This window comes from Pteropus vampyrus, unplaced genomic scaffold, assembly GCF_000151845.1.
Source record: "Pteropus vampyrus isolate Shadow unplaced genomic scaffold, Pvam_2.0 Scaffold270, whole genome shotgun sequence".
Lineage (NCBI taxonomy): Eukaryota > Metazoa > Chordata > Mammalia > Chiroptera > Pteropodidae > Pteropus > Pteropus vampyrus.
This window is the reverse complement of record NW_011889051.1, coordinates 496,089-507,098: the sequence shown is the minus strand read 5'-3', so window position 1 is coordinate 507,098 and position 11,010 is coordinate 496,089. Positions and strand designations below refer to the sequence as shown.

General features: G+C 50.8%; 1 protein-coding gene across 1 annotated transcript in view; it reads right to left on the bottom strand.

The window, feature by feature from the left end:
• Window positions 1-11,010, bottom strand: part of DSCAM (DS cell adhesion molecule) — a gene marked incomplete at its 5' end in the record, with an annotated part of 274,168 nt that overhangs the window by 13,400 nt on the left and 249,758 nt on the right. The window contains 2 exons of the mRNA XM_011375311.1: window positions 4,021-4,323; window positions 5,791-5,988. Of these exons, the coding sequence (XP_011373613.1) occupies window positions 4,021-4,323; window positions 5,791-5,988 (501 nt within the window). The remainder of the gene's footprint in view (window positions 1-4,020; window positions 4,324-5,790; window positions 5,989-11,010) is intronic.

The following is an 11,010-nucleotide window of genomic DNA, read 5'->3' as shown; positions in this document are numbered from 1 at the left end:
ACGCATCCTCTGGGTCAGGGCCCCACCTCACTCTGCACGTCCTTCTCTTCAGCTACACACACACACACACACACACCCACACACACAAACACACACACACACACACACACACACACACACACACCGGGAGAGCCTGTGGATGGCATGGGTGCACCCTGAGATTAAAATCCCAGAACTGCTTCCCGTAACCGGTTATTCAGAGAACCAACAGGCTGTCGGCAGTGGCCGTTTCCGGCTGGAAAAAGGTCAACTGCTTTCCTTGCAGAAGGGCTGACACGCACACACTTAAGGCTGGGACCCCAGCATGTGCCAGCTGAGCTCCGAAAGGCCTGTGCGCCCTCTGCTGCGAGCAGGTCGGGCTGTATCAGGTTGCACACTGGAAGCTTTATACTGACTTAAGTGGCTTTGTGCGACGGCATCTCTTGACTGCACTGGGCAAACATCATGAATTAAGAAGCAGCAGTAATCCAAGAACGCTGGAAACTGGCTCAAGATGCACCTGAAACCAAGACCAGATCCTGCGATCGATGTGCCTGGGGCCACCTTGACCAAGGTGAAGGGGCCTTTAAGCTTTCCAGCCACGTCTTAGAGGAGCAGAGTTTGTTTTCTTGCTGCGTTTTATGTTTTTAAAGATGGAAAAAACCATCCCTTATTGAAAAGAAAAAAATGATTATACTCATGGCATTTTATTTAAAATATTCAAGTCCTAAACATGCAGCAAACCGAAAATCCAGATATTATTAAACATCTAAAGTTGGTTCTGATGCCTGCCTCACGTGTGAGCTGTTCACATTCCATGAGGAGCTTCCTTTTATCCGAAAAAGAGGTTTCCTTTCGAGTTGCTAAGAGCTACAACAGAAAACAAGCCACCTTGTTTAAAGCTGGACTGGAAGGTGAAGCGCACTTCAATGTCCTCTGGTATTTACTAGTGACTTTGAACAATGGTGATATTCTAACCAACGGGCCATTCATGTCATTGTCACAGCCGTGATATATTCGTTCATTCGATCATGTCTACTAAGCACCTACTCTCTATGCCAGGCACAACGTTAGGAGTATGTGTTCAATTCCTCTAGATCATTTAAAAATGTTTTTCGAACAGTCACTCTGCTGCCAGATATCTGTTAAGCGCTAGGAGAGAAATATAAGACGCATTTTCTATCTTCCTGCAGCCACAATTTGGCCAAGTTTGTTGAATTTGATCCTGATTTGTAGAGCATTTAAAAGCCTGGGATTGTTATGGGGGCAAAAAAAAAAAATCATCAAAAAAGAGGAACTTATGGCAAGAAGATATGTAGAGCTTTCAATGACTACCCAGAGACACGCACTGACTGACACACCTACAACCACAACGGAGCACAGCGCACAGCCCAGGGAACTGCTAATTCTGACACAGCCTCCAGTCAGCAGAAAAATAAATTGTAATCTTGGGTTTCATGCCCAGTGTTGAATTTAGTTGTATTACAATACAACTAGAGGCTTCCTGAAAAATGAAATATTTTCTTCTAAAAAGCATCTCCAATGGTCATTGACAATATAGTCATTGTGTGCGAGACAAAGTTTGTGGACTTAAAACAATCGTACCTAAGGTGACAAAATCGCTATAGTCTAGATAGTGTGTTAAGATGCCAGTACCTTACTGAGTTGTGATCTTTCCATCGCTCTGCTCCATCCAGGCAACAACGCCATGAAAAAGTTCAAACTTTTTTTAACATTAATCCTACTATATGATCAAGTCATCAGAAGGCAACTCAAGGCTCTGCTTAACCTGAGGCCTGCACAGATAGGACGGTCGTGGAACCCAGGAGCTCACTTTAGGAAGGAGAAACGGTGGCCACGTCCCTCGGGTGGAAGCGGAAGGTTCTGAACTGGGTGAACGCAAAGGAGGCGGGTGCTTTCCAGGATGTCAGTGGCCATTCGAGGACAACAGACAAACGAAGGACCGAGCGGAGGGAGCCGGCAGCACATCTGGAGGCCAGCACTGGAATCTCTGGGGGTCTGACAACGCGGTCAACAAGGCAACGACACACACAGCCGCGGGCCGCTGTACCACACGTGTTCGTCCGCCTCACACAGACCCACACGCAGGCACCAGCGCTGTAACCGCAGAACCCGCTCGACCCGGTCCAGTCCAGAACCAGAGTTTAAACCTTGGATACGCCACTCATGAGAAACGGTTATGATCCCTTAACTGCTCCCTACCCCCAGCGGAACCAAAGGACCGGTGTCCCATGACTGGAACCCGAAGGCCGGAAGCTTCCCGACGCTGTCCAGGAAGGGCAGGTGCTGAAGCCCCTTCCGTCCTGCGGGAACCCTGCATCTGGGAGACAGAGCTGAGCCCTGCCTCCTGTCTCCTTGCTGGTGGACCTTGTAGTAACAGCTTTTGTCTTTTATTCGAGGCTGAGGCCACAGTGCTGGCTTCTCCGCGCGTTCCGCCGTGAGCCCGAGCCGGGTAGCAGTGCCTCGCCCGCTGTACAGACGCAGCCCCTGCGTCGGTCTGCAGAGGCCTGGCAAGGCTAGCGCATGGCCACAGGCACGCTTTCCCCTCTCCTGTCTTCTTCGCCCTCAAGCTGGACAGACGCAGGAAGCTGCGCTGTTTGTCCTACGTTTTCCTTCATTTGCCTTGCACATAAATGCCAATAACAAAAAACTACTTGAAATAAAAACACCCATAAATAACATCTCGTCGTCTCCCCGAGGAGGTAGCAGAATAAAAATAAACGAAGCCAACATTCTTCATTGTCTGCTGGCATGGGTCTTGGCTCTGCAAGATTAGCTGCTGTACAGACAATTCCTATTTTATATATTTTTATGCATTTATAAGGCTCATTTCAGCTGGGCCTTATGCCATAAAGCCCAAGGGAATCACAGTAATTTAAAAGTGAACACAAATTTTTGAAATAGAACCAGTTCCGAAAATGAGAAAAAGAGAAATAAGACTGGATTCAACAAGAAGGAACAGGTCAGTCTACGAAAGAAAGTCTAGAGGCAGCTATTTCAGGGTAAAAAAAGTGATTTTTCAGAGAATAACTACACTGGCTCCACGATTTGGCTTCAGTTTACGGATGTGTTTTGCCCCACACAATGGTATGCAAGTATCTTAGCCAACACTTAAAACCTGTCGAGTGTCCTACAAAACCAAGGTTTCCGGTCTCTCCTGAGAATCTGGCTCATACTGGGTCCGTTTCTACTTGGGATCAGTTGGTGGGAGCTCGCCAGGGTCATTTTGCTCCAGGCCGTCACTGAACTCTGGAACTGTCCACGTCCTCATGCTATTTGACCCTTGTCCATATTCTCTTCACTCATTTACGTGACCTGCCAGACTCTGCAGGCCTGAAGAGTTCGCAGCTCCACCCACAAGCCTAGACCACTGTCACATGCTCAAGGCAGAGACCAAACTACAGCGGACGTAACATGAGCCTGTCACTGTCCCGCTGGGTAACTCAGTAACCCAAGCCCCACGCTGGTGCACCGTGATACGGCTTTCCACAGCCCCCCGTCTTTGACACGCCTCTCACCCAGCGGTGGGGGTCTCCCTCTCTAGAATCTGGGCCCCGTGGGCTCGGCGACTGCATGAACCACAAATGTGGCAGAAGCGACGTGTCAGTCTCCGGGCCCAGCCTTAGGAAATCGGCTATTTCTACGGTGTGTCTCTTGGGACACTGGCCCTTAGAGCAGAGTCCCCAGGATGTGGGGAAACCCAAGCCACCTCATGGAGGAGGCTACCCAGGACCCGGCCAGCACCGACTCTCTCCCGAGGTGGCTCCTCCAGCCGTGGCTGAGCCTGCCCGTCGGACACTCCGGACAGAGATGGGCTGTCCCCACGATGCCGTGACCAAATTCAGATTCTCAGACAGGTGATGGTGGCCATTAGGCCAGGAGCTTCGGCGTGGCTCGCTACGTGGCGGCCCCAACGCGGAATGCCCCGGGCACAGGCCAAGGAGGGCCCTCAGGGGGTGGGGCACGCGAGGCTCGGGAAGGCGGGGTTCCCTGGGCAACGGGGCGTGCTGCCTCCCTTACCTGGCCGATGCGCCTTTGGGACCGCCATGTTCATCACTCGCCCTCCATCCTGAGGTTTGGGGGGAGACGCGGTGAACCTGCAGATCCCCGACTCTGAAGGGGTGCTGGAGGTCAGGCTGTCCGTGTACTCATTTGTCCCTGCCGTCAACTGCTCGGACGAAGTGTCTGAGATGAAGCACTCGGTGATGGTGAACTTGGCATGCCTCAGCTGCTCCTCCATCTTGGCGTGCTCGTAGGCCCTGGCCAGTTCTTCGTAGGTGGAAGAGGCACTTTCTGTGGAGACCATGCTGCTCCGTGCGCGATCTGGGCCATGAGACAGAGCATGTGGGATAGGGGATGGTCACTGAGGTCTGCACAGGCTAATGGCCCCCTCTGGCTGTGGCTACTGCCCCCAGGTCGCTATGCGGCCCGGTAGGAGTCCTAAGTCTTTGTCTACAGGCTGCTTCTGTCACCTTGAGCCGGCTTCGTAAACCTCAGTGATGTGGATTCAGGGAACTCCGTTTCCACTGAATCCTGGTAGTCAGATGCCACCAGCCTGGGACATTGCCATAAATCAGTAATGAGCTCGCCTTAAAAAAATTAGCAGTAATGTAATGGCTGGGCGGAGAGCCAGAGGAGAGAGAGAGCAATCAGGGAGGGTCGTTTTATAAACGACATAAATGTCTAGCCGATGTACTGTAGACTTAAACTAATAATTAAGAATAAAACCTCTGCTTTTCGTTAAAACAACTGGGAAGGCGGTATAAACGACCTGCAGTGCCCACTCCCTGCTGAGACTTGCACAGCCAACTGTGGCTCCGATCCTTTGATTGGCAGGACCTGCCTGACTCTGCAGCTCAGCCCCTCCAGCCCCAGCCTGTCAAGGGAGACGTGACGAGCCTTAGAGAGGAAGCTATGGCTCTGCACAGAAATTGGCCACTGGGCAGAATGGCCTCTGATCCCTGAGACTCATCCTTTGTGTCTGCCACCTTTGTGGGGACTAGCAAACCACCAGGACAGAAAGGAGGGAACCTTGATCAGAACCTCTACATTTTAAGCTCACTAGTTTCAAAGTTTTGAAGTCACCTCTGTGGAACTCTGAGACTCTTCTAAGAGAAATAACAGCCATAAAAATAAATGTACATGGTGATACTATTTTTGAAGTATATCATCCAGAACAAAAGAAAATGAGTATTAAAATTTCCTCCAGCTATTAGGTTTAGATATAATTTCTTTTCAAAGTTTAACATAAGGGGGGAGGCAAGCCAGCTCTATTTTTAGGCCCTGTCGCCTCTCAGGGGTGAAATCTTGCTGGTTGATGGCATCGATGAGGTGACTTACCTTGTAATCAACCCCTGCGTAGTTATCACACGTATCGGCCTATGTTCCCTACAGCAGGTGCCCTGACCTTGTCATGTAACTTCAAGTGCAGCGTCTTAATCCTGGAGATGGCAGTGGGTCAGACGCCCTCAGAGTATAATCAGAAATTATCGCAATTGTGTGGGTGGAAATTTAAAAATGTCTGATTCTCTCAGTGGGGTGGGAAGGAAGGAGAGAGCGCAGCGTGAGTCTGAGATTCAGGATTCCTGCAAAACAGATGCCTTTTGGTTCTGTTTTGAAAAAGTCCCTGGGCCCTCGATGTCACCAGTGCTGCACATCTGTGCTGGCACCTGTCAGACAGATGTCCTAACCACTTGAAAGTGACCTGGAAAGGGGCAGGTGGAGCTCGCGAAGCCAATGGTTTGGGCCCCGACCATCCCCAGGGCTGACGAGGCGGCACGCAGGCCCTACCTGTGTCTTGCGAGGGGCTGACGCTGTAACTGTCACTCTCTTTGTCCATCGACCCCGCGGCCCTGGGCGTCGGCAGCCTCCAGTCCGTGGTGAGGGTGTGTGCTGAAATGGTGGGGTGCGGTCTGTTGAGGGTCCACTGGCTGGCGTACCGGTTTCTCGCCGTGGGCCCGGCCTTCGCATTCCTCCTGGTGGTGGGGTCTGGGAAGAGCCAAGGACAACATCTGTCTTACTCTGGAGGAGTATGGTCGGTTGCGGTCAAGGTGTTGGGTGTGGTGCTCCCAACCCAGCGAGGACCCATCCTGCAGGGCGCGTGCCTCCAGGAAGCTCTCCCTGACTATCTCTACTCATGGTCTGAGACACTGACGTGATACTCAAGCATTTACATAAACCCCGCAGGGGAAAGAACATTCGAACGGGATTCAGGAGCCGGGAATCCGAGCCTCGCTCTCAGCTCTCAGCTCTCGTGACCTGACACACACCATTACACTTCCCGGGATGGCCGCCTTCGCCATGCGGGGAGCGCAGCCAGCAACGCCAACGCGCTTCCTCGCTGCAGCTCTCCTGCCCCGGGGTGTTGCCACGGGTTGAATTGTGTCTCCCCGAAAGGTATGTCCACCTCAGACCCCTGCACCTCCGAATGGGGTCTCACTTGGAAACAGGATCATTGTAACTAGTTAAAATGAGGTCGTACTGGAGAAGGGTGGCCCTGAATCCAGCCCGCCCGCTGTCCTATGAGACGAGACGATGCAGGAGGGGAGGCGGCCACGGGATGACAGAGGCAGGGGCGGGAGCACCGCAGCTGTAAGCCAAGGAATGTCGGGGACCCTCTGCCACTCCCAGAAAGCAGGGGGTGGAAGGTCCCTCCCCTGCAGGCTCCAGAGAGGGCGTCATCCGTCTCACCTTGACTGCGGCCTCTAGACCGTGGCCCTAAGGTTCTGTTCCGGGCCGCGGGTTTGTGGGCTGCTGTCGCAGCAGGGTGTCGCGGTTCTGCTTCCTCGTGTTCACTCGGGGGCCCTGAGCGGGCTGTGCCGTCATTAGCCAAGATCCAAGCTCCCAGCAGAGGGACGAGGCCTTTGCGTCCTCACTCTCTTCCATCCCTTTGCGTAGGGTAGCTTTTCTCTTCGACGGAATTGCCTGAACTTTGACAAGACTTGGATAGTCGGTGAGGAGAAGAAATGGCTCAGGGGCACCTGGACTCCCCGTGCCTGCCATCGTCCAGGGTGGAGATTTACACCCATGTAACCCGCTGCCAGATGGCTTCGTGTTCTCTAAACCCAGAACCAAAGGCATTGAGTCGGTGAGGTGGACCAAGGTCTTAGCTCAAGTCTTTGGTGAGCTAAGAAGCACAGACGCTCCAATGGCAGCGACCATCGGGCACTGGGTGGACCACAGCCAGGGGACCTCAGCAAGGGACACGTGATGAGCATTGCCTTTCTGGGGCTCTGTCACCCGCGGTAGTTTTTCTGGGACTCCGGCCTGAGGGCCGCATAAGATCCTGCACGGGCCTTGTCCACCTTTGAATTCTCTGCTTCTCCAAGAGAATATCTACGCAGTCATCTCTCGACATGGCCCGGCCGCCTCCAGACACGGCGGTCTGTGCTTGCTGTTCACCACCACGGTGGCAGTATTGAAAGAACAGAACCAGAGGGCCGCCTGTGGTGATATCACACGGACTCGTTTACGTTCCCTGGGAGCCTGCACGTCCCTCCAGGGCAGGGGCTGGCTGCTCGTCCTGAGCTCCATCTGCACAGTCTGACCCCTGGCACACATAGGTCCCTGGACTAGTACAGAGAGCCCAGGGTCACTTCATGGATGAGACAGTGGAAGCTCAGAGAGAAGGGACACTGCTATTAAGTGATAAAAATGGAGGCCAGGAATTCACCTTTTGGTTCAGAGGGTGTCCATTAGTCGACCACGTGTCCTCAGCCTGGACACTGAAGTGTTCTGATACGATGTCCACATGACACTGGCTCATTTACAATTCCGTGATGGGTCACGGGAGGCAGAAAGTGGCGAAACGACTTTATTTTTAAATGGAGGATTTTCTGCTTTGCAAGTTATTGGACTTTGAACCTAATCCATCATTCTACAATGCTGGAAAGAAGCATTAAGACGGCAGCTAAATCGATAAATTTTAAGATTTCCTGGGTCATCAAAATGCTCCATCTTGCTGCATATTCTCCGGGGCATTGATTTTAAGACACATTTCATCCCTTACTTGCAAAATTCTGCAGAGGATTTATTGGAACTTTTTTTTTTTGCCTTGATTAGAATGTAGATGAGTTATGCTCGCATCACCAAGCTCTCTGGACAGCAAGGTATGAATGATAATTGTGTTTCTCCACAGAAATGCTGGGAGTGCAGCTCTCAAAGAGACAGAAAAACATTCTCATGGGTAGGAGGCTAGATGTCTTCCAGGCACTATTGACTTGATAAGTGGAGCTTAAATAAGTGGAGCTTGTTATTTAAATGCTAATGAATCTTTTCCAGAAAATTACCCAGGCCCTTACATAAATTTTGAGGGTTCTCATTTTTATTCTTCTCCAAGTTTCTTGCAAATACAGCTGTAGGTCAGGTTTATTTCTGGTATGGGTGTCTGTGGGGGGCGGGGGAGGTCAGCTTAACAGTGCCATTTCAAGGGCACAATTGCCTAAACCCCCCAAACCCTCACCTGCGTTTCTTCCTATCTGCCCACCAATGGTGGGGCAGAGAGCTTCACTCCAAGAGCCCCTTTCTCAATGAGGTCACCCCATGTGGAAAGTTCCATTTTCAGGATGCACGTGTCAGCTTCTACTCAAAGTCAGAACTCTTTTCAAGTTAATTGGGTTCATTATCCTTTTTTTTTTTTTTTCCTAGGTGAGGGCAGTCTTATCAGTGGCCTGATAATGTTGGAAATATAGGTCATGATATTACTTTCCTTGATCCACGGGCCGCAGTTCCGTTCTGCTCTGGGCAAAATCGCCTCAGTATGTAGAATACTTGGGTAGTTGACACATTTTTTTAAACAATCAGGTTTTTGGAGCTGTTTTGTATTTGAACTCTTCTGTATGGTAGCTCCTGAGAGAGCAGCTAAAGTAAAAACTGTGCTTGGCTTCCACGCCATAGCCTCTTCCGTGCATCTCACCAGCTAATCTACTAAGCAAATAAATGTTGGCGTTTACCGCCCCTGCACGGAAAGTATTTTATTTGGCTCCCAACATTCTAACATAAATTCAACTTAGTGATGAAACATCGTGCTTGCTAAACAGCTAACGAATTAGAGGGTAAGTGATATAAATATTTCTTGGCCTTTCAATATCGGGTCTGAACCGAATTAAGCTTCTGCCCATTGAAGCAAATTATTTTAATGATCCTGAATTTGGGATAAGAGAGGATTTTGTGGATAACAGGGTTATAAAACATGTCATGTGCACTAAGATCATGGCTGTAATGTTTTTATTCCCTGTTATTGATTTTCCGATCTTGTAGATGCTGAGGCCTCTGCTCTTCGCGATGAATGTCCCTGTCGCCCCAGAGAGGCTGGAAGGGGAGGCCTGACCATTCCCATCGCTTAATGAACAAATATTTGTCAAGGGCTTATCATACGCCGGATGCTCCTCGCCCACACCAGGCATTTCTCCGCAGTGCCGGGTCCAGTACCGTATTTATTTTGGTCTCAATAAAAAAGATCCGATCCATGTTGTAAACTCTTCTTATTTAATGAATATGTGAAATCTATCTGGTCCCTAGACGTTCTTCACGGAGCAGCGTATCTACTCAAAGGTGACGTGGACGGGTTGAGAGCGGGGGCTGTGGAGTTTGGCGGTTTGAGTTCCATCCAGTTTCGCTAGTCGCTGGCTGTGAGCTCACTGAATGTGCCCGTTTCTGTCCCCTCCAAGGCTGCGGTGACACCTCATCCACCCGCAGAGCCTTTGTGAGACGTGGCTGAGATTCACATGCTTGAGAGCTACAGGCACACAGTGGGGCAGCGGGGGTGGGGTGGGGGAGGGGAGGTTGAGGATGGAGGGGATGGGGCTCAATAAGTCTTGGGGCCCAGCCTGTGATTCCTTAGTGACACACGCTGCGCAAGGGGTGGAACGCGTCCTGTTAGAGGGGAAGGTGGTGGCGGGAAGTTGGGTAGGTTCATCAGGACAGCTAGAAACTCAACTCAGAGGGCTTGACAGAACAAAACACCCATCACAAATCATCAAACGAGGCGCTCGAGAATGCCCGTGATGCGGAACACTGCTGATCAGGAGAACCGACATGGATGGAGCTGCGTCCGGTCCTTGCCCAGGCCAGCCCTGCACACACCACGGTGCTGGGCAAATGCCCTTTGCACGGATGAATGAATGAATGAATGAATGCAGGACTTCTGGGTAAATAAGACCAAAAAAACCAGGTCAAGTCTAAGACTTATGACTTCGCATCGATACCCGCTTGCACGTTCTGTAAGTAAAAAACATGATTAAAGTTCTAGGCAATGATTTCATTGGTAAGAGTCTGCAAAGCGCGTTGGGGGGACCGTGCACGTTAAAATGGACACCGCTAACTGGGGGGAGGTACGTACGTTCAGCAGATCAGTATCTCAGGAAATGAAGAACAAGGGGAGAGGAACGATGGTTGCCCAAATTCTGCTTAAGATACCAAACATCCTTTTTCGGTCCCCTTTACTCTGATTTCAGGACTTGAGTCAGTCAGGGTTTTCAGTGTATGTGCTAAGTGCCTGCTGTGTGTCGGGGCCCGTGGCTGGAGCTGGGGGTATGGGCGTGAACAGAGTCCCAGCTTTCCAGGGTTTCCTCTCCCACGGACGGACGGGGGAGACAGGGCTGTGACGCAGCCACGACATGTGTTTTCACAGGCCGAAGGAGACAGACAGCACATTGTTGTGATCCCTCCCTTCCTCACAATGAGAATTTGTTGCAACTCTTTGGCAAACTACTAAAAGGCTTAGAAGCATAGCTTCCGGCACGCTGTCGTCTGCTGCGCAAACAACAGATTTCAGACGCTCTTCTTAAAAATAAAGAATCTCTACAATGACAACACTGTCAACAACATAACTAGAACAATAATGTCCTTTGTAGTTGAGAAAATAGACTATAAATAAATTTCTGAAAATACGCCTAACTGGTGAGAAGAACCTGCTCCAGGGGACAGGGGTGGTGCAGGTGTCACACCTGGGCAGAGGTGACGAGCTCTGTGGAACAAGAAGCAACCAGAGAACTGGGCTTTAGATTCCTG